General features: G+C 32.6%; 2 protein-coding genes across 3 annotated transcripts; both read left to right on the top strand.

Annotated features, from left to right (window-relative positions):
- The first annotated feature begins 242 nt into the window (after window positions 1-242).
- On the top strand, window positions 243-3,572 carry LOC7492483 (UDP-rhamnose/UDP-galactose transporter 5). Its single transcript, XM_002307478.4, has 6 exons — window positions 243-482; window positions 942-1,177; window positions 1,265-1,449; window positions 1,527-1,727; window positions 1,899-2,060; window positions 2,975-3,572. Exons 2-6 carry the CDS (start codon window positions 1,048-1,050, stop codon window positions 3,302-3,304), a joined length of 1,008 nt encoding a protein of 335 aa, XP_002307514.1. The 5' UTR covers window positions 243-482; window positions 942-1,047; the 3' UTR covers window positions 3,305-3,572.
- Window positions 3,573-14,078: 10,506 nt separating this feature from the next.
- Window positions 14,079-19,196, top strand: LOC18099630 (uncharacterized). 2 transcript variants are annotated; one of them, XM_024602339.2, is made up of 4 exons: window positions 14,079-14,445; window positions 16,995-17,075; window positions 18,466-18,848; window positions 18,929-19,196. In XM_024602339.2, exons 1-3 carry the CDS (start codon window positions 14,287-14,289, stop codon window positions 18,838-18,840), a joined length of 615 nt encoding a protein of 204 aa, XP_024458107.1. In that variant the 5' UTR covers window positions 14,079-14,286; the 3' UTR covers window positions 18,841-18,848; window positions 18,929-19,196. The 2 variants fall into 2 exon arrangements, with proteins under 2 accessions (XP_024458107.1, XP_024458106.1); XM_024602338.2 differs by having other exon boundaries at window positions 14,080-14,445; window positions 18,466-19,196.
- The last annotated feature ends 1,482 nt before the right edge of the window (window positions 19,197-20,678 follow it).

Below are 20,678 nucleotides of genomic sequence, written 5' to 3'. Positions count from 1 at the left end.
TCTGAAGTTAACGACCATGTAAGTCTTTAGTAATTTTAAGATTTATAAGACTCGAACTAGTGATATTTAGTAAGCAAATCTAGAACATGAAATCTAATGTTATCACAATGCTGCAAATGATTTTGATGTTTTTTTTTTTTATTCCACAATATATTTTTTATTTTTTTTATTTTTTTACAAACTATTAATATTTCAGCTCTGAAAAAGAGAAAAGAAAAGTATAAATTGAAAGGATGAGTTGGCTGGAGGTGATGGGCATGTGTTGGGAAGCAAAGGTCTCCGGGTTTACAGAACTTCACAATCCCCCCCCCTCTCTCACTCCAAATCTTCATCTTTTCAATAGAAACAAGAACAGAATAAAGAAGGAAGAGAAAACAAAAAGAAAAAAAGAGTGACCGCAAATTCCTAACGCATATAATTGGACACTCAATCACGTCCTCCTCCATTCTTTACCTCCCAGCTTCCTTGCTTTCCTCTTTGCGGTACGTACAATTTTTCTTGACACCGTAGAATTCACGTTTTCTGAAAAAAAATATTCAAAGTGCTTCAATGGTGTAATCTTTTAGACGGATCAACTGATTTTTACAGAGAGTGAGATCTGTTGTAGTAATTGTTGAATTCTGTTTCGACCTCTAAAATAGTAACGCAATGCAGATCTGGTTTTTTGTTTTAGAATTTTCGTATCTCATCTGTCCTTCATGACTTGATCTCATAATTACTGTTTGATTAAGGAGATTTTTGTAGTTAGATTTTAGTTAAACCATGATTTTTATTACTGAGATTGACATCTGTTGTCCAAAATAAACATATTTTTAAAAAATAATTGTTAGGCTAATTTTAATTAAACCCTAAATAGAGCTTCCTTTAGGAGGAGTAAATAATGTTCGGCAACACATGTGCTAACCATGATTTTGATTTCCATTTATACTTGATGTTTTCAGAGAAGCGTGTTGCTCATTGTAATGTGGATGGGGTTGCCTTTGGAGGCTCAAGGATAAGTGTTCTAGAACTTTTCAAAATCTAAAGTTTTGAGACAAGTAAATTAGGATGGCTCCATCTAGCAAGGCTGATAAAAAGGGAGCTGCCGATGCGGGTGCCTGGATGTTCAATGTTGTCACTTCTGTTGGGATTATCATTGTCAATAAAGCCTTAATGGCTACTTATGGTTTTAGTTACGGTGAGTTTGCTTCTCATGTTTTCTTTTATTTGCTTATGCATTCATGAGACATGTAGTTTGATATTTCCTTTTTATGGTTTCTTGCAGCCACGACACTAACTGGTATGCATTTTGCTACCACGACCTTGATGACTGTGGTTTTAAGGTGGTTGGGATACATCCAAGCATCTCATCTACCTTTCCCTGAGCTTTTAAAATTTGTTGTCTTTGCAAATTTCTCTATTGTTGGAATGAATGTTAGTCTAATGTGGAATTCAGTGGGATTTTATCAGGTAAATATTTTTCGTACTGTCTTTTGGCCGTCGATTTATTGCAACAATATCGCTCACATGTTCGTTTTAACTGTCAGATTGCAAAGCTGAGTATAATTCCTGTATCCTGCCTGTTGGAAGTGTTTTTTGACAAGATTCGGTACTCACGAGACACAAAGCTAAGTATAGGAGTTGTTCTCTTGGGTGTTGGTGTTTGCACTGTCACTGATGTGAGTGTTAATGCCAAAGGATTCATTGCTGCCTTCATTGCAGTTTGGAGCACTTCTCTGCAACAGTATGTAAGTGTTTATGAACATCTATTTTTTTTTACATGTGTTATCCTATTAAATTTCAAGTTAAAGAAGTTTTATCATTGTAAATCTTGTAGTTAACTAATCCAGTTCACTAAAATAGTATATACCATTCAGAAGCAGCTCCTCTTATAACTCTGTTGAATGATTTTCTTGCAGTATGTACATTACCTCCAAAGGAAGTATTCACTAAGTTCTTTCAACCTCTTGGGTCACACTGCTCCATCCCAGGCTGCAACGCTGCTATTATTAGGCCCCTTTTTGGACTACTGGTTGACAAACAAAAGAATCGACACCTATGACTACAATGCAGTCTCTGTGGTAAGAATTCAGCAAAATTTGACTTCTGTTTTTTTTTTAACCATCTTCGTAATTTAGCTGTAATCTGGATACACTTGTCATTCTTGCAGATTATTATGCAGGCTGTAAAGTAGCTCATTTTTTTTTACCACATGTTTATGCTGTAAAAGTAGCTCACATTTTTGTACCACATGTTTGCTTAGGAATCACATGAACGTCATATAGGTGCATCTGTATTTCTAGTTGTCTACATGCTTGTTGCTGTAGCTCATCATTCTGATGTCCAGATGTGTTTATATGTTTGTCTATAGTTTCATTTGTTTTCTAACTAGTTTTTGCCTTGGACACTCCAATTTGAATTTTGGTTCACAAGGGAATGATTTGGCTATGTGGGGTTTACAAACCCCAATTTGGGTAGCCAATTTGAAAGTGTTAATTTAATTTTCCTTGTCAGCAGAAAGATTATGAGGTTTCAATGCAGTTAATATGCATGCAATCTGTACCTAAATAGTTAGTGGGATGCAATCTTAACAAGAAAAGTTAAACAGTAAGGGAAAAGCAACCCTGGTTTTTGCTATGAAAATTTCCTAGAGCCTATGGCGTACTCTTAAAAAGCATAATATTAGTGTGACCATTTTCTACAAGCAAGTCTGATGATGACTTTGAATCTCGCATACAAGTTATACCGCTACTTATTTGTAAGGGTTGCCGTTTGCATAAACTCACTTTGTGTTTGCTGTTCCATTTTTACGTAGCAGTATTGCTTTGCATAAAATTGCTATACACGTGTGTGTGCCTTTTATTTGCTTATAAAAGGCCAAGGGCAATTTTTTACTTGTTTTTAACCCATGTTCTGTTTATGTGTGATCACAATTTTCTTACCTAAGTTTACAGAATCCCATCTCACATTTTTCTCTGGATCTTGGTTTGTGCAGATGTTTATCGTTCTATCATGCATCATTGCAGTAGGGACCAACTTAAGCCAGTTCATCTGCATTGGCAGATTCACCGCTGTGTCCTTCCAAGTACTTGGTCATATGAAGACAGTACTTGTGCTTATCATGGGATTCTTTTTCTTCGGAAAAGATGGTCTTAATCTACATGTGGTTCTGGGCATGACCATAGCTGTAGTTGGAATGATTTGGTATAGCAATGCCTCATCTAAGCCTGGAGGAAAGGAGCGCAGGAGCCTCTCTCTTCCTACAAGCAGACAGCAAAAACCAAGTAATTTGTCAGAATCCAATGAACATGATGGTAAAGTCTAAGCGTTTATGTAGTATAAGTTAAGCATACGAGGGCAGCTAATTCCAGGAACTTGTTAATCATTTGAGATTAGAAAACCTTGCCATTCAATTCTAATTATTTTCTTCTTGATTCTATAATTCTTATTTTTCTTTTTTTTGTACTCGATCCTATCAGGGAAAGGGATGTTTTAGGATAGGATTAGGCTCCCTGCAAAATTTTCTTCTGTCTCCCGAATATTATTCATATTAATTTATTCAAGTCGAATGGGAAATACATTTTTTGTGGTTACATTATTATCCACATGATTTCAAAGTAATTGTTTTGGGGTGTAGTTGGAAATGTGGCAGCGGTTGCGGTGTAAAGTACTTTTTACTTAAAAATACATTAAAATAATATATTTTTTTATTTTTTAAAACTTATTTTTGATATGAGTATATTAAAACGATTTGAAAACATAAAAAAATATTAATTTTAAGCAAAATAAAAAATTTAAATTTTGGGGGATGCAGTTTGAACCGCGTAGTATTCACTAGATAAAAAGTTTTTAGGTCGGTAATTCTGGGTAGATCATAACACAAAGCACTATAGAATAAAACATTATAATTATACTTTTACCCCTCTTAAAAAATCTAACAAAGTTTATTTATAGAGGTTATCTTTTCTTTTATCTTTTTTATGTATATATATATATATATATATATATTTTTGCACAATAAAATGATTTTTTTTACCTTTAAAAACAAAAAAAAATATAGCTTTCACAACTCTTATCTTTTTAATTTTTTGTGAATAGTAAATTGATAAAATTACCTTTAAAAACAGAAAAAATATAAATTGATATGTAGGGGTATTTTTTTATTTTTATTCTATTTTTTATTATTATAATTGATTTGGCAAAAAAAACAATTAAGTCTTTTAATAAATACAAAATATTATTTTAATAAAAAAAAGGGGATGCACTTGGGAAACAATGAAATCTTCTTAGCAGCCCCTTCATTTCTGGGCGTTGTATGTGGCTTCATCACCTTTGATTTGACATTGATAATCGTTTCTCTATTTAAATTTTCAAGGTAACCATTCAATTAGTTTTTTCTATAGACCTGGTCCTGTTCTTTTGATTAATATTTTTTTCATTTGAAATAATTTATAAGATTAAGTTTTTTTTTTTAATTTCATCCTCTTTTAATTTTTTTATTTGTTAGATTTAGTTTTCATTCTTTTTTGAAAAACAGGATTCATGATTTTCTTGGGTTTTATTTCAATTAGTTATCCAAATCTTATGACCTTGATAACAGGTTTAGTCGATTAACCTGAGTATTTTTTGAGGATTTTTTTATATCTTTTTCAGTTTTATCCTTCAAATTGATTTTTTTAGATTAAGTATTCTCGTTTTTTGTTATTTTACCTTCTATTAGGTTATTTTATTCACATTATCCAACTCGTGAGGTTTGATGGCCTTACCTGAGTTTACATTTGTTTAGTTTTTTTGGGTGTTTTTTGGTTGTGATTTTATTTTTTATTTCAACCATCTACATTTGGATTGCTAGGGATTAACCATTATTATTATTTTTAGTTTGTCTTTTATGAGTTTGACCTGACCTCGCAACTAGGATTGCGAATCTCTCATGCTAGTTTGGATTGACTTAAAGTACTTTATTGTATCATTTTTTCTTTATATTTTTTCCTTTAACATTGTTTCACCTTAAAATTCCCTTTTTTATTTACAAGCGTTTTTTTTATGGTTATTATTATTATTTTAATATTTGACCTATTTATGTTACTTATACTTCTAACACCCGAGCATCATATTTTATATTAAAAAAATTAGCCTCATCCATAGCACATAGCATGCCATCTATCTAGTCGTAAACTGAACCTCGATCGAAACGTTTTGTTAACTACAGTGCGGTGGTTTTGCTTTCTTTTAGCTAGTTCAGCAACGAGTCTGATAGATGATTTTCACCTAAATTCACGGGTTTTCACTGTAATTGATCCCCTTCTAAACAACGTTAACACTTAACAAATCCTGAGGGTTTAAAGGGACGGTGCTCAAACTTTTAGTTAATAGTGTTTCAGTCCTTCAAGCTTTAATTTTTTTGTTTTGACCCTCTAACCATCTTCGTTGGAAATCTAACTTTTGCAGGGTTTTTTCTTTTTTGGCTATTTTATATCCTATGGTAAATTTATTGGCTGCCATAATGGGTGCTCTCCTTTTATTTCTCCTTTTTTGGAGAAGTGCTCGAAGTAACAAATTTTATCCCAAGCGAACACGCCAAAACTAATCAAGCGGCCAACCAGCTTGATGAGCTCAGGTGCATTGAAATATAAATTGTAGTTTTTGCAGGGTTTTCTACTTTTAAGTTTTAAAATATTTTATTCTATGAAGATGAAGTTCAAGTTATCATAGCTATATCAATATTTTTTTTTGAATTTTTTTTAATTTTTTATTCAATAAATTATGTTTTTTTATAAAAAAAAATTGGTAAAAGAAACAAAGAATTACATTGACTTTCTTGTAAATGTTTTTTTTATTATGATATAATTAATTAAATTTTTTTTCAAAAACTCACATGAGCATTATATATATATATATATATATTCTAATTGCTTTTAGTTTTTATAGAGTAAAGAACATAGCTTGGAAAAGCTATAATGTTTTTGTTAAAAAAACATATTATAAACAAAATGAGGAATTACATGAGAAAAATATTCTGTTTCAATACAATTTAAATTATTACTCTTCTTGTAAGAAAAATAATTATTTTCATATAATTATATAATTTTTTTAAAGAGTTTCTCATTCCTCACGACACGAGAACATACATCTTATATTGTATATATCTCTCAACTTTTCAACTTATTTTTTAGTTAGCTTTAACAACTTTTTTTTATATATTTATTTGTACATATAATTATACATTTATTTTAAATGTACACATCAAATTTTTAGTTCATAGTTAATTTTTTCCCGCAACACAAGATCATATTAAATGCTCACATAAAAATCGAATAACTCCCCACAACACAAGATCATATAAGTTGAAAACAAGTTAATTGAATTCTCAAGTCTTGTAGGAAATAAGAATTAAATATCTTGAATTATCTCGTTGAATGCCTTTTTAATCGTTTTAGCTCTTGACCCTATAATAGATCCAATTGAAAAGTGCAACGGGTCTTCTATTGTTGCTTGATGATTCTCACAATTTTTTTTTTAAAAGGATTCGACCTTGAATTGTCATTATCCCCTCTAAGCTGCAACTTAAATCTTCTATGGGCCGGAAATCTTTCCTTTCTTATATGCACCAAAACCCAATCAATATCAAAAAACCAAATTCAATAGCAACCCGAATTCAATTAAAAATCAAACCAAAGAAACCAATTGCTAATAAAAAAGAAGTTAAGAACCCAAAACTAGTATAGATCCAATCAACCCGAAATCAACTTGGCACTTTTAATTCAAATTGATCTCAATTCCATAATCCCAATAACAAACTGATTTCAATGAATAAACTTTCAAATTAGCTTGATTCAGCACAAACCAATTTTCACAACTTTGATTTGTGATATTGATATATATATGTATACTAAATAACTTTTTTCCTTTTCTTTTATATATAATTCAAAGAAAGCGCAGCAATAAGCTAAATCATATAACAAGTTGAAATTCAAGACACAAGAATTAGGACTCAATAATCTTAACAGACAACCAAACCTAACAAAGAAAACAAGACTCAACACAAATAAAAACTGAATTTAAAGATAGATAGATAAAATCTAATTTTAGAGAAAAATTCTGATACCACAAACTTATGCAAACTCGGAGGACAAGAACCTTAGACTAAACACAACCTAAGAAAGCTAAAACAAAGTTGAAAAGAATCCGACCAAGTGATTACCTGAATCAAAGAATCGTAGTTATTAAATGAAAACCAGAACTTGTTAATTATAAAGAATCAAGAACCGAAGGTAAAAAGTTGAAAAACCCGACCCATTGATTATAATAAACCAAAAATCGAAGATATAAGGATGAACACCATAAATAAGAAATATTTGATAATTTTTGAAAGTTCCATAAAGAACCAAGAGTAATAGTAAACTCTCTTATATAAGTTTTATTTTTGAATAATCAATCAATCTCCCTAAATACAAGCTAAAAAATCCTATTTATACTATGTAAAACATTCTAAATAAGGCTAAAAAAATAACAAAAAAGTTCTAAATAAAATAGAGAAAAGAATCCTAAATCATTTAGGAAAATATTATAAATCCCGAACAATAATTTTTGGTATTTATCGCAAGGCCTTCTCAATATTTGATCACTATAAAATTTTAACCCAATCAGAAACACAGTCTTTAAAATCTTCAAGCAAAATTTCAGCCTTACCCAATGGTTAAATTAAAAATTATTCTCATTAACATAAAACTGCACATTAGAAAAATAAGTCTAATCCACGTGTAAGTAGGAAAACAAGTTGAATTAATAACTTTTATAGAAAATAAGGCTTAAATATATTGAATCAGTCCATTAAATGCTTCTTTAATCACCATATCTATTGACCATGTAATAGACCCAATTAGCATATGTAATGAATCATATGATGTTGCTTGATGGTTCTTATCATTCCCTATCTCCTAAAAAAGATTTGACCTTGAATCATCACCATCTCCTTTAGGCTAAAACTTAAATCTTTTATAGGATGGAGATATTTCCTTTCTCATCTGTACTCAAACCCAATCAATACAAAAAACCAAATTCAATAACAACCCGAATTCAATTTAGAACTAAACCAAACAAACCAATTGCCAATTGAAAAGAACTCAATAACTCAAAATCAATATAGATTCAATCAACTTGAATTTAACTTGGCACTTTTAATTCAAACCAATCTCAATTCCATAATCCCAACAACAAACCGATTTCAATAAATAAACTTTCAAATTAGCCCAATTATGCACAAACCAATTTTCACAACTTTTTTCCTATATAGCGTACAAGTTTTGTGCATAACACACACATGATTAGATTTGTGTATATCTTTTTTTTAAGTTAATAAAAGGTAGGGAATCTTCCTGTAATTATTGTGCGCAATTTTGTTTCTTTACTTGTGTAAATTCCGCTTACTAATAACAAGCAAGAGTATGAGGAGAAACTTTTTGGTTAAGCGAACACCTAGTTATAGGTAAACATTAGTGAAACAATGAGAAAAAACTAAGTTTAGTGGGATTACATTGTTGTATAGAGGCTAAGATTTAAGCAAAAATATTATCTTTGTAATAAGTTATATCAAAGTATGTTTACATTTAAAATTTTGCAATCTAAATTCTTATGCCAATAATGGAAACTATTTAGGAGAGACTGACAACACTTCAAAGTTTGATAGGTCAATTCTAGAGGAAGAAGTTTGCTTTATCAATGACAAGTGATAGGAAGCCATTAAAAGCGCTGAAAAGACTAAAATTTTGTATATTAGTTTGGTAGTAAAAACTCAAAAAAATTACAAGCCATATAAAAAGAAATTGTTATCTTAAGAAAGGTAATGGACACCAATTATAATGAGGTAAATACTTCTAAGGTTAAATTGAACCAAATTTTTTGTGAGGTAAGAAGTTCTAAGGAACTTAAAAACTATCTTTGGGACACAAAATAATATTTTAGCGTGGACAAGATCAGCGTGGGTAAGCAAATCAAAATTATTGTAATGTAACTTACATGTAATGCAAAGTTGTGGTAATAAAATAAGAATTAAGAAGAGCTTAAATGTTGGATGCTCTAAAATTAAGACACGAAACGTCTGAAACAAAAATTGAAAGAACAATTCCTGCCGAACAATACTTCCTAGTTGGAACAAGAGGAATTGAAGAAATTAAAGCAAGATAAGTTAGTTCAAGAGTATGTGAAAGAGTTTAGTTCTCTAATTATCAATATTATAAATATGTTGAAAAAAGACAAGCTGCTTAATTTTATATTGAGATTACAAAAATGGTCATATATTGAGTTGAGATGACAAAAAATGAAAGATTTATCCTTTACCATTGTAGTTGTCAATGGTGTGGTGGACTTTAAACCTATCATAAGAGAGGGTCATGTCGTAGTCTCTTCCTTGAAATCCAAGACAAAAGGGAAAGGAGTAAAAAAGAAAGAAAAAGTTAGGCGGGGTGCATCTAAGTTTGCTATTGATAAAGGCAAGGCTAAACAATTAGGTGGGAAAATAAAGGATGTCAAACTAAACTTACATTGTTTTATTTGTGGAAGATCATACTTCATAAGGGAATGTTTAAAGAATGAGAATTTGAATGCCATCCTGATTAGCAATGGTGATGAAGTAGTCACACACATAAATCCCAAGTGCAAGCTGAACTGTTTAATAACCAAGTTAGGGGATTTGACCAACGAATCTAGTATTGTTGAGCAAGACTTAACATAAATTAACACATAACATAAAAGAAATCCAAGTGCTTTAAATAATCTTATGTATGTCAGAATTAGAATAAATGACAAGGATGTTAATGTAATGTTAGATTTGGGTGTGACCTATCTTTTTGTGGCTGACAGGTTGGTGAAGAAACTTAACTTGTGATTGAGAAACAACCATATCATGATAATTGTAGTAAATACAAAGGCATAGAAAATAATAGGCATGACCTATAATATGTCGATAATCCTATATCAATGGAAATGAAGACAAGATGTCTTGATGATAAATTTAGATGATTTTGACATTATTCTTGGCCTTGATTTCTTGAATAAGGTTAAAATAGCTCAAATGCCACACCTCAATGGCATCGTGATTTCAAGTGACTTGTCCTTATCCTTATCCCATGCTATAAGGTTTTGATGAAAAATAACATTAAGGATATAAAGAGTTCGGTGGATGGAGAAAATGGTTTAGTGTGGAAAGCTCCCACGTTTTATTGCTCATGTGTTAGAATAATACAAAGATGTGATACCTTTAAAACCTCTAAAACAACTTCCACCAAGGACCAAGATTGATCATCGAATCAAGTTACTATTAATAGTTGAACCACTAACTCATCCTTCATACTGAATATCATAAATAAAGTTGGCAGAAGTGAGAAAGTAGTTGAAAGAGTTTATTGACATTAAATTCATTCATCATTCTATAGCTCTATATGATGCTTTAAGTTTATTCTAAAAAAAGACAGATTGGAGACTTTAAATGTGTTTGGATTATCAAACACTTAATAAAGTGACGATCAAGAATAAATATTAAGTTTTTTTTTTAATTCAGGATTTTATGGATAAATTATATAGGAATTCATATTTACAAAGATGAACTTATGGTCTAGATATTGGTAAATGCAAATTATCGGGGGTGATGAAGATAAGACTACATGTGTAACAAAGTATAATGCATATAACTTTTTAGGTATGCTGTTTGGTTAAACAAATACCCCAATAATTTTTTCGTAACATTATAAATAATGTATTGTATGATTATTTAGATAACTTTGTCGTAGTTTATTTAAATGATATTGTAATCTATGGTAGGGTAATTGAAGATCATGTAATGCATTTTTTAAAAGTTATATGTATATAAGTTCTATGTAGATTCAGTGAACATGAGTTGTATGTAAAGACAAAAAATGAGTTTGTAATATTTGAAATTATGTTTATTGGTCATTATGTTAGGGAGAGTTAAGTGAGAATGGATCTTAATAAAGTTCAGGCTATTTTTGATTGGTCAACACAAAAGATGATTTTAGAGTTGCAATCCTTTTTAAGACTTACAAACTACCAATGATAGTTTATTAAAGGTTATAGTAAAAAGAAGAGCCTTCTTTTAAAATTGTCAAAGAATAATAAAAGGTAAGAATGGTTTGTTAAGTATCAACGAGTTTTCAAGATATTAATAAAAATAATGATGTTTTATCTAGTGTTGAGACTGCTAGGTTTTGATATGTCTTTCGAAGTACATACTAATGCTTCAGATAAAGCCCTTAGTAGGGTTCTAAAATAAGTTGGACATCTAGTGGCATTCAAGAGTAAGAAATTAAATAATACCAAGCAAAAATACTTGACACATGAAAAAGAAATGATCATGATAGTGTATTATCTTGGTATATGGAAGGTGTACTTGCTGGGATAAAATTTATAGTAAAGATAGACAACATAACAAACACTTTTTTCAAGACCTAAAAGAAGTTGTCATAGCGACAAACTCTATGGAAAGAATTCTTGATAGAGTATAACTTTGTATAGGATCACAAGTCAAGAAAACATAATTAGGTTGTGAATATTTTGAGTAGGAGTGATGTTCGTGCTATTATTTTTTTGCTATTATACAAGTGGAGTCTAACATATTGAAACAACTTTGCCAGGCTATTAAGGAAGATACAATATATAAAAAGCTAGTTGATCTTATACAAGAAGGAATGATATTAAGATATTGGCTAGAAAATAACCTTCTTTATGTACAAAGATGTTGAATTTATGTTCTAAGTAGGAAACCACAAAAGTATTTGATGTTGAAAATGCATGACCAACAATGGGCTGGCCACTTAGAGAGGGAAATAATATAGGCTGTTTTTTGTCCCAAACTTGCCATTGGCAAAATATGAAAGGAGATATAGATTTAAACTTAGAAACTTGTCTTTTGTGCTAATAAGATAGTATTATGGTAGAAAACGACATATCTGTTGCAACCACTACATATTCTAGAAAAACCTTAGGTTTTAATTTCATTGTAAGGTTTCCATGAGTTGAGGGCATGAATATTATGATGGTAGTTGTAGATAGAACCACTAAGTATACATCGTTTATTGATGCTTCAAGAATGTGCATGACTAAGGTTGATGTTGGGTTGTTTTAAAGAAATATAATGAAATATTTTGGAGTTTTTTGGACATTGTTAGTGATCATGATATATGTTTTATAGGCATGTTTTGGACAACACTATTTAGCTTGATGGGGACTTAAATGAAGTTCTCTACTGACAACTATCCTCAAACTGATTAACATATTGAAAGGATTAATGCTTTGTTAAAGGAACACTAGAGACATTACATGATGATAATGAAGCGAAATTGGTTGGAGTTGTTGGGCAATACATATTTTTTGCTATAATATCCATAAGTTTTTTGCAATTAAAGCAAACCCATTCAATTTGGTGTTGGGGCACAACCCTAAACTCTCATAAAGATTACAATATAAAAATCTAGTGGGAAAAGTCTGACATACACAAGTTTTTTAGGGAAATATAAGAATTGTTTGAGCAAGTACAAGATAACTTATGTAAAGCAAGATATGACAAAAGTATGTAGATCTAAAAAAGGCATCAGAAAGTTGGTATCGAGATATAATGAGGCATTTGAAATCATGAAAAAAAATAGGAGCTGTGGTGTACAGATTAAAGTTGTTAGAGTAGCTGAAGTTTCACCTCACATTTCACGTAAGCTACTTAAAACCATTCCATGAAGATCAAGATAATTTTGAGAGGAGTAAGTCACAACGTGTACCTCTAACAATTTGGAAAGAATTTGACAACAAAGTCATCAAAACTTTGGATCATCGAAGACTTGGCCAGCGCAAGAGAAATTCGAGAATTGAGTTTTTTTATAAAGTAAGAGAAAACCCATGAGGTTTTATGGGAGAAAGATACTGATTTGTGGTAATTTAAGACAAAATGCAGTAGTATCTCGCTTCTAAACTCTTTTGATGAGGGTGGTTTATTAGAGGTCCAGATGTGAAAGTACGTCAACAAAAGCACACTACCTCAAAGATGCTAGCAACCATGACAACTCATACGAATATTGGTGAAATTGGTAGGTAATGAACAATAGTTTGTCCAAGTTAAGGGTTGGACTTGGCACAAACTAGACTTGAATGATGGATTGTCCAAGCTAAGTAGAAAACATAATAGTTTCAGCAGCGTGGGTCTGGTAGATTGACAGTGAGTTTGTGGGTAACGGTTATAAAAAAGTTGTGGGAAGTTATGACAGTTACAAATATGTCCAGTTATAGAAGAAAACTAGCAAAATTATAGGCAATGTGCTGACCAATATGGGGTATGATTGAGCATGCTCTATAAGCCACTAAGTTTATGGAGAACATGGGGCAAACTTGCTAGAAAATGGAACCACTAAATTCATGGGCAAACTTGCTGGATAAAGGAGCCATTATGTTCATTGAAAACATGAGGGAAACTGTCCACTGCTTGTTAGAAATTAGAGTGATAGTTTTCTTGTAATTGCTCTATAAATAAATTGTAATGTTCTCGTATGTATTATGCAAGTTTTGTGAACAACACACACACAATCGGGTGTGTGTATATCCTATTGTTGAGTTAATAAAATGTTGGAAATTTTCCTGTAATTGTTGTGCACAACTTAATTTTTTTTTCTTGTGTGATTCTTGCTTGCTTATGACATGTAAGAGTGTGATGAGAATATCTTTTGATGAGTAAAACACTTAATTATAAGCAAACATAAGCGAAACAAAGAGGAAAAAATAATACCCTGTTTGTTTTTATGGTTGAAAATTATTTTTGTAAAAATTTTATTTTTTTTAATTCAAATTAATTTTTTAAAGTGTTTCTAGATTGTTCTGATACGTTAATATCAATAATATTTAATTTTTTTATATAAAAAAATAACTATCATTAAAATACTAACAGCTCTAATTCTAACTAGACTACCAAATCAGTGCTGAAATTTGAGCGAAAAATTTGCCCATGTGACATGAGGCATGGTGAAAAAGGCAGCACGAGTTGGGATGTAAATGGCACGAGGGCATAGCAGTTACTATGGGCAGGGAGAGAGGTCCACATACTGTGTCACCAGCACCCACCATCCTTACCATATACCCTTTTCCTCTCTCAAAAAACACCACATCCTCCTCTTCTCTAGAGAGAAAAGGAGAGACTAGCCCTCTCTATTTATCTTTTCCTTTTTTTAGCCGACAAAAAAAGAAGTAACCTAAACTAAATTATAAAATCAATCTGTCTCTGTAAATTAAAATCTAATTAATTAACTGTTATTAACGATGGGAAAGAAGAGGAAATCCATAGCAACAAGCCTGGACGAGGTGGATCGGACCATGTACGCGTCGTTTTGCAGTGCTGCGAACTCTTTGTCCCAGCTTTATACACAGTCTATGAACCACCAAAAACTCTCCTTCCAAGCCGGTGAACGTCAAGGCCTTGTAAGATTCCCTCGTCATCTCTTTGCTTTAAAGAATACCAGCTTGCTCTTTGTGTATATGTGTTCCTTGTGGGGTTGTTCTTCTTTGTGGAAAAGTTATTGTTTTTTAATCAATCAAGCTTGTGTCTCTTTGTTGTCCTTTTATTGGGTCACTGAATTTGGTTTTATTTATTTATTTATTTATTATTGTTAGTCTAGTTTAAAGGTTACCCATTTCGATTTTTGTTGTAAACTTAAATGGGCTGTTTGATTCTGAGTTAATTGTAAAGTTTAATGGCTAGATAGATACATTATGCGGTTTTGTTAATGGATTCACATTGAATTTATGGTATGGTATTTTAGTTTTTGTTAATTGTTGTTGGAAATTATCATTACAATTGAACTAGGCACGTTGCCTTTTCACTTGTTTCTGATTGGCTTGTGCTTTGAATAAATTGGCATTGTAATTCGACTGTTGAAGAGGTATATTGATCAAATCATCAATTTTTTTTTCTACCATTCCCATTTAAGGAAGCAAGCGGGATGTGGGTATTTGACTATTTGGATGCTTTGTGTGGGGGAGAAACAATATAATCTTGACTGAAATAAAGTTTTAATCTTTTAGGGGCTTAACTTTTAAATTGGAGTTGTTGGAGTGTTTTTGCTCTTGGTTATGAATTTACTCATCTGTGCTATGAGATTCTTTTTCCTCTTTTGAGAAATTGCTGATGGCTGTGAAGCACTTATAACTACGAGAGGTTTGTCGTGAACCTATAAGTAAGCTTGGAAAGTCCTGATGGTTTTAATTTTAAATGGAGATACAAGAGCATAATTAGCCTAATTGTTGGTGGAGGAACTCACCTTTGTTTCCAAGTTGTGGCGTTGCGTGATACTTTGATATTGAGAAAGTGCTGTTTTGAAATTTGATATCTATGAGTGAGAGACATGAAATAGTTCAATACTTTGATAAGAAAATAGATAGTTTTTATGGAGTTTGTTTTCTAAATAATTAAGAGGGTGAGGCAGCTAGAACACCAGCATAAGACTAGAGTAAAAAACACATTCCTATAATTTTGGATCAATGGGTGTCAAAGAATAGACTTTTCGGTACTCTGAAAGATAAAAGGAAAGCAGGTCTCGTTGGTCTGGAACTTGTCTGTTTTGGGAAGATTGGAGAAGCTTAAAAATGGAGTTGTTATAGATTGGCTTCGGCCCAAAGATTGGACATTTTTTCGCAAAGTCTTGGATGATAGCTACTCGTTGATTGTTGGCAGTGGACAAAAAATTATGGAAGAGCTAGAAAAGAAAATGTGGACTGTAATTTATGTTTGATGAAGCTTACTGGCAGTATAAGTTAACAGTATCAAAGAAATACAAATATTTGAAATTGAAACAAATCTTTGTTATAGTTTTCATTTTGTACTTTTCCTTTTTAAGCATTTAAGGTGCAACCTTTCTATTTTTCATGTGGAAGTTTAAAATCTTTTTCCTATAGTGAAATCTTGAGGCTGGATAATACTAAGTTCAGGGGACGGGATCACCTACACCAATTAGATTAAGCACCAACTTAGAGGAGTATTATGGATTTATCAGAAAAGCCATTAAAGGTGGTCCTTCTTTGCATTGATCATTTGTAGGTGTTCTGTGTTGATTCTAGTCTGACACTATGATCACTAATTTTTCCCAAGATGTCACACATCTTTTATCATTGCATTCTCTTGTGTCTGAAGCTGTTTCCTTACGTCTTATCTATCTTTTAAGTCGTGGAGCATGAGCCCTTGAACCGATTTTTGTCAGTTTTATTCACATAACTCATTCAGTCCAGAAATGCTTTTGGCATAAGTGAGACATTTACTAGGAATATCAACAGTGAACAAGCTATGAAGTAGTCTAGAGATGTTTATTCCTTATTGAGAGTGATTAGGGAGCTTGGTGGTGGTGGTGGTTCCAAACTAAGAAGTTTTGCTGTGTTTGAGATTAGCTCAGAGTGTTTCATGTTAAACTGTAAGGATTAAATATATTGGTTGGTTGTGAAAATGATTTGTAGGGCAATTGTATGGTCAGTTTTGGTTTTGCATTCAAACCTGTTTTGTTCTTTTCAACTTTAAGATAATATATTCAGCTCAGCATGGTATTTCACCAATTAAATGCCTATAACATTAAGAACAATTATCTTCTTTTCCAAACTAGCCTACTGCTCTTTTCCCACATGCAGAGTTGAAAATACAGTGGGAGAGAGATTCTCTAAAATGAAGATTAAACAAATTCTATACCATTACCTATACCTGCACACTACAAACTACACACTACACACTCACTCAGTGCCAATAAAACTTTTCTCTTATTAGAGTCAATGGAATAACCCAGAACACATGTTCTTGATGATGCTCTTGTTCTTTTGATGCTTTTAAATTGGAAGGTTGTTGCTTGGTGAATGCCATTTAAGCTGTCACATTAAATATATCTTCCCAATCAGACTTTATCTACTGACCCTTGTTAATGTCTTGCAAGCTTAGTTCTCTTGTTGAATGATGATGTTTTTCTGATATAGCCTTCTCGCATTGTTTTCAGGAAAAACTTTATCAATGGATTTGGAGACAACAAGAGGGAGGTTCTCGAGTGGCAACGGTTGATATAATCAATTACATACAGGTTGGTATCAGTTATTTCTTTTTGCCTGATTTATTGCAATTGACCATTTGTGTGTATACTGACATATCCAACATGCACATATGCTTGCTTCCTGTGCTTGTGTAAATGATATTGGCACTTCCTTATCTCTGAAACAACAGTTAGATTATGAGATATCTGTTTAAAAATTTGAGTGATAGTCTTCCTGGAATTCATTGTTCATTATGATACTGAGAACATCTTCATGTACAACATGGTAATTTTACATCTACAGTAGCACATGAAGATGAACTTTGTCATTGAGTGTCTAAGATGTGTCTGATAACCGTCTTTCAATTTTTTCTGTGTCTCAGTATAGGAGATCTAGCTATTATACGGGCTTTTCTATAAGTAGTATGAAGCCAACAATAACAATAAATAAAATGTGATGCACCAAAATATTAATTTGTCTTATAAGAGAACCTTAAATCCTCTAATTTTTTTTCCTGCTCCAGAAGATAGCTCTCCTTAACAGTGCTGGATACAGTGCTGCATTACCAAATAACAAAATGTCTGGAAAAATTCATTAAAAACAGGGATATTGTGAATGCAATAAGTTTTTGTTGCAATTGGCATTCAAAAAACCTATTGTTTATTTTGTAGAGCTAATAGTGCATCTAATGAGTTGGTTATCTTTTCCGATGGAAGATACTTGAAAGCCATGATGATTGCATGTTAAAGAGAAACTTATATGCTGCATCATATTTTCCCAGTTCGAAACATCAGAAGGAATTTGAAGTATTGGTTTGCATTTAATCTGGAATGTGATTTACCTGTTTTAAAATATCTCAGGACTATACACTTGCTACTTTGGAGGAGATTGGAGTTTGGGTTTCGATCTAGGTGTGAGACTCTTAGGCATGCACAAGGCTAGAGGCTTTATTTGCCAAGGCTGCATATAACATAATTTTATTAATTTAATGTCAATTAAAAAATTAATCATGCTCCAGCCACTTGAAACACTGTAAAACTTTTTTTATTTGAGCTTTGTTTGCAAACACTGCATAAAAGAGGATTTGATTAACTCGATTGTCAATTAATATTAATTGCATTCCAGTCACCTGAAAATGTAAAACCTTCTTTTTCGAGCACTGGTGTAACGGAGACGTTTCTTTACACAGCTATCCAATGAATATTGGTGTATGTCTAATAGGCTTATCTTTTTGATTTTCTGGTTTTATGTTCTTTTTTTGGATGCACATGTGTGTGTGTGACTGGGTGTTATGAGTGACTAAGACAGTTCTCTGTTGGCTATTTAACTATCCATGTTTATTGTTTAGTTGAGATCTGAAATGAAGTGGATTCTCTTGTATGTGTATTGATAATAACTTGATTTTATTTAAAATTGAGAAATGCTATGGTCTTGACGCAGAATGAACTGGACTATTGTGGAGAAGAACCATCAATGTCCCCTAGAACGCCACATCAACATCAGACTTCCCAACCTATTCCATTCACAAATTCCACCTTTCTGGTTTCTTCAGGTTCATCTGGCCTAACCGCTACTGCTCAGGGCACTCGTTCTGAACACTGTGATCAACAACCCAAGAATACAGTTTTCTCAAATGCTTTGTCGAGCCCCATTCGCCGGAGTCTCCAGAACTATCACATTACTCAGGGAGGCTACTGTCCACAAGGTGGCTCACCCTCAGGAAATGGAACCCGCAACAATGAGCCCAACTTTCTTCAACACCATAACAGGGATCCCAATCCTCCCAGTTCCAATGATTCCTCTATGGACATCTAAGATAGCAGGTCCCGCAAGCTTCTTTCCATGTTTTGGTTAAGGGACTTGGATGGCTGTTGCAGTTATGTTGCTGTTTTGGTTGTTGCAGTTCTCTTCAGGAAGAAAGCAGATGGAAATGGTGACTCCATTCTAGAATAATCACATGATGCTGTTAAACTTGTTGAAGCGTGTGAAGAAGGAAAGCTTAGTGGTGAGTTCTTATGGAGCAGAATGCTTATACTATGAGCACCATAACCTATCATTTTATCTTTTTTGTTGTTTTTTTAAATGGTTAATTTGGTTTATGTCATACGTAAAGTGCTTTGTTGAATTGGTCACACTACTTATAAATTGGTATTAGCTGTTGCATTGTCTTATATTGTTTTGTTCTGCATGATGTTCTGGTTTACTAGGATGTGTTTTCTGATGATCATTTCGCAAGTGTAGTTTTCACTTTTGATATGTGCTTTCCATGATTTTGCTTCAGTATGTGTTATCCTGCTGAAGTTTAAATTAAAATGCTAAGAAGATAGCTTAAAGCATTGATACCATCAAGGAGTTACATAGGAAAGGGAAAAACAATGTTATGAATCATTCGTTTGTGCAATGCTAGATTGCTTCAAGTAGTTGAAAATCTTCAGATGAAAGAAAGAATCTAGCTTGAAAAGGTCCCTGATCATATATTCTACTTGGCATTAACTGGTTTTACACTGCATTTTTTCACGACATTCCCTATTGCACCAGACATAAAATCAACTGGTTTGATTGTTCCTTGGATTATGAGATTTCCCTTGAGCCTTGCCCATTCTTTCATGCCTTCAACACCAGCATTACAAGGTGCGCAAGATACCTTGCACCGCACCTTAATTATTAGAATTGCCAATTATTGTAAACGAGAACTAGTTGACGTGTATAGCGAGTCCCCAACGTAAATAGCTCAAAACTTCTGTAATGCTGAATTGTATTTTGTACCATCCCCCAGAAACAAACTAACAAAGAAACAAATAACGTAGCAGAAGATGTGAACCTTCTGATTGCTGCCAGAGTAGCAGCTCAGCTGCTGGAACAGGGTGTCAGGCGCGATTTGTAATCTTATATCAGACAATGATCATGGGGGTCCAAATCCCAATCCCACATGCTCAGGTCTCTCCTTGCTTTGGCTTGGCTAGAAATGAATATGCAGCTTACCTATCAGCATTACTCACTCTCGCACTTAGTTCTTGCATTAAGAGAATCCCATTCAACTTGCTAACCTTCCATTAAAAAATGATTGATGTTTCTGTTTCCTCAATCTAGTTTTATTTTTTTCTCTGTAATTCCTGGACTCCTCTGCAGTTGATAAAGGTATTGGTGGTTATATGACCCACAAGTCGTCTTTTTTCGCCAAAAGCACGTTTACGAATCACTTTTAAGACTTCAATTTGATCTAAACATTTGGGAAGATAGATGAAGAGAAAGAAATGCAACGCCACAACTTTTAGACCACTCCCTCAATCATTGATCCAACGAGATTGGCTTAAAAGTTTATTGTAGGGTTTACATTGCAATTAGCATCCTGGTCTAGAATTATGCTTTTGAGTGAGTGCATAGGTGACAAACACGCGTAACCTATCGAGTTCATCATATTCCAACTTTAGGCGCTAACCGCATCCATTGTCTAAATTATGAAATCTAGATTTAATGTTTATATTCACAATCGATAAGAATCGATTTTAGGGCATTTCTTTTGTGTATAAAAACAGGACCAAAACCTTTTGACAATACAGAGAAAGGAGTCTGGTCAAATACTCTAGGTTTTTGGATGTCTTGACCTTAAAGAAAAGAACCTACAAAAAGAATACCATGGCCGCTGTCATACA

Source organism: Populus trichocarpa, chromosome 5, assembly GCF_000002775.5.
Source record: "Populus trichocarpa isolate Nisqually-1 chromosome 5, P.trichocarpa_v4.1, whole genome shotgun sequence".
NCBI lineage: Eukaryota > Viridiplantae > Streptophyta > Magnoliopsida > Malpighiales > Salicaceae > Populus > Populus trichocarpa.
Note: the sequence above shows the minus strand (reverse complement) of the source record. Positions and strands in the feature narration are given on the sequence as shown.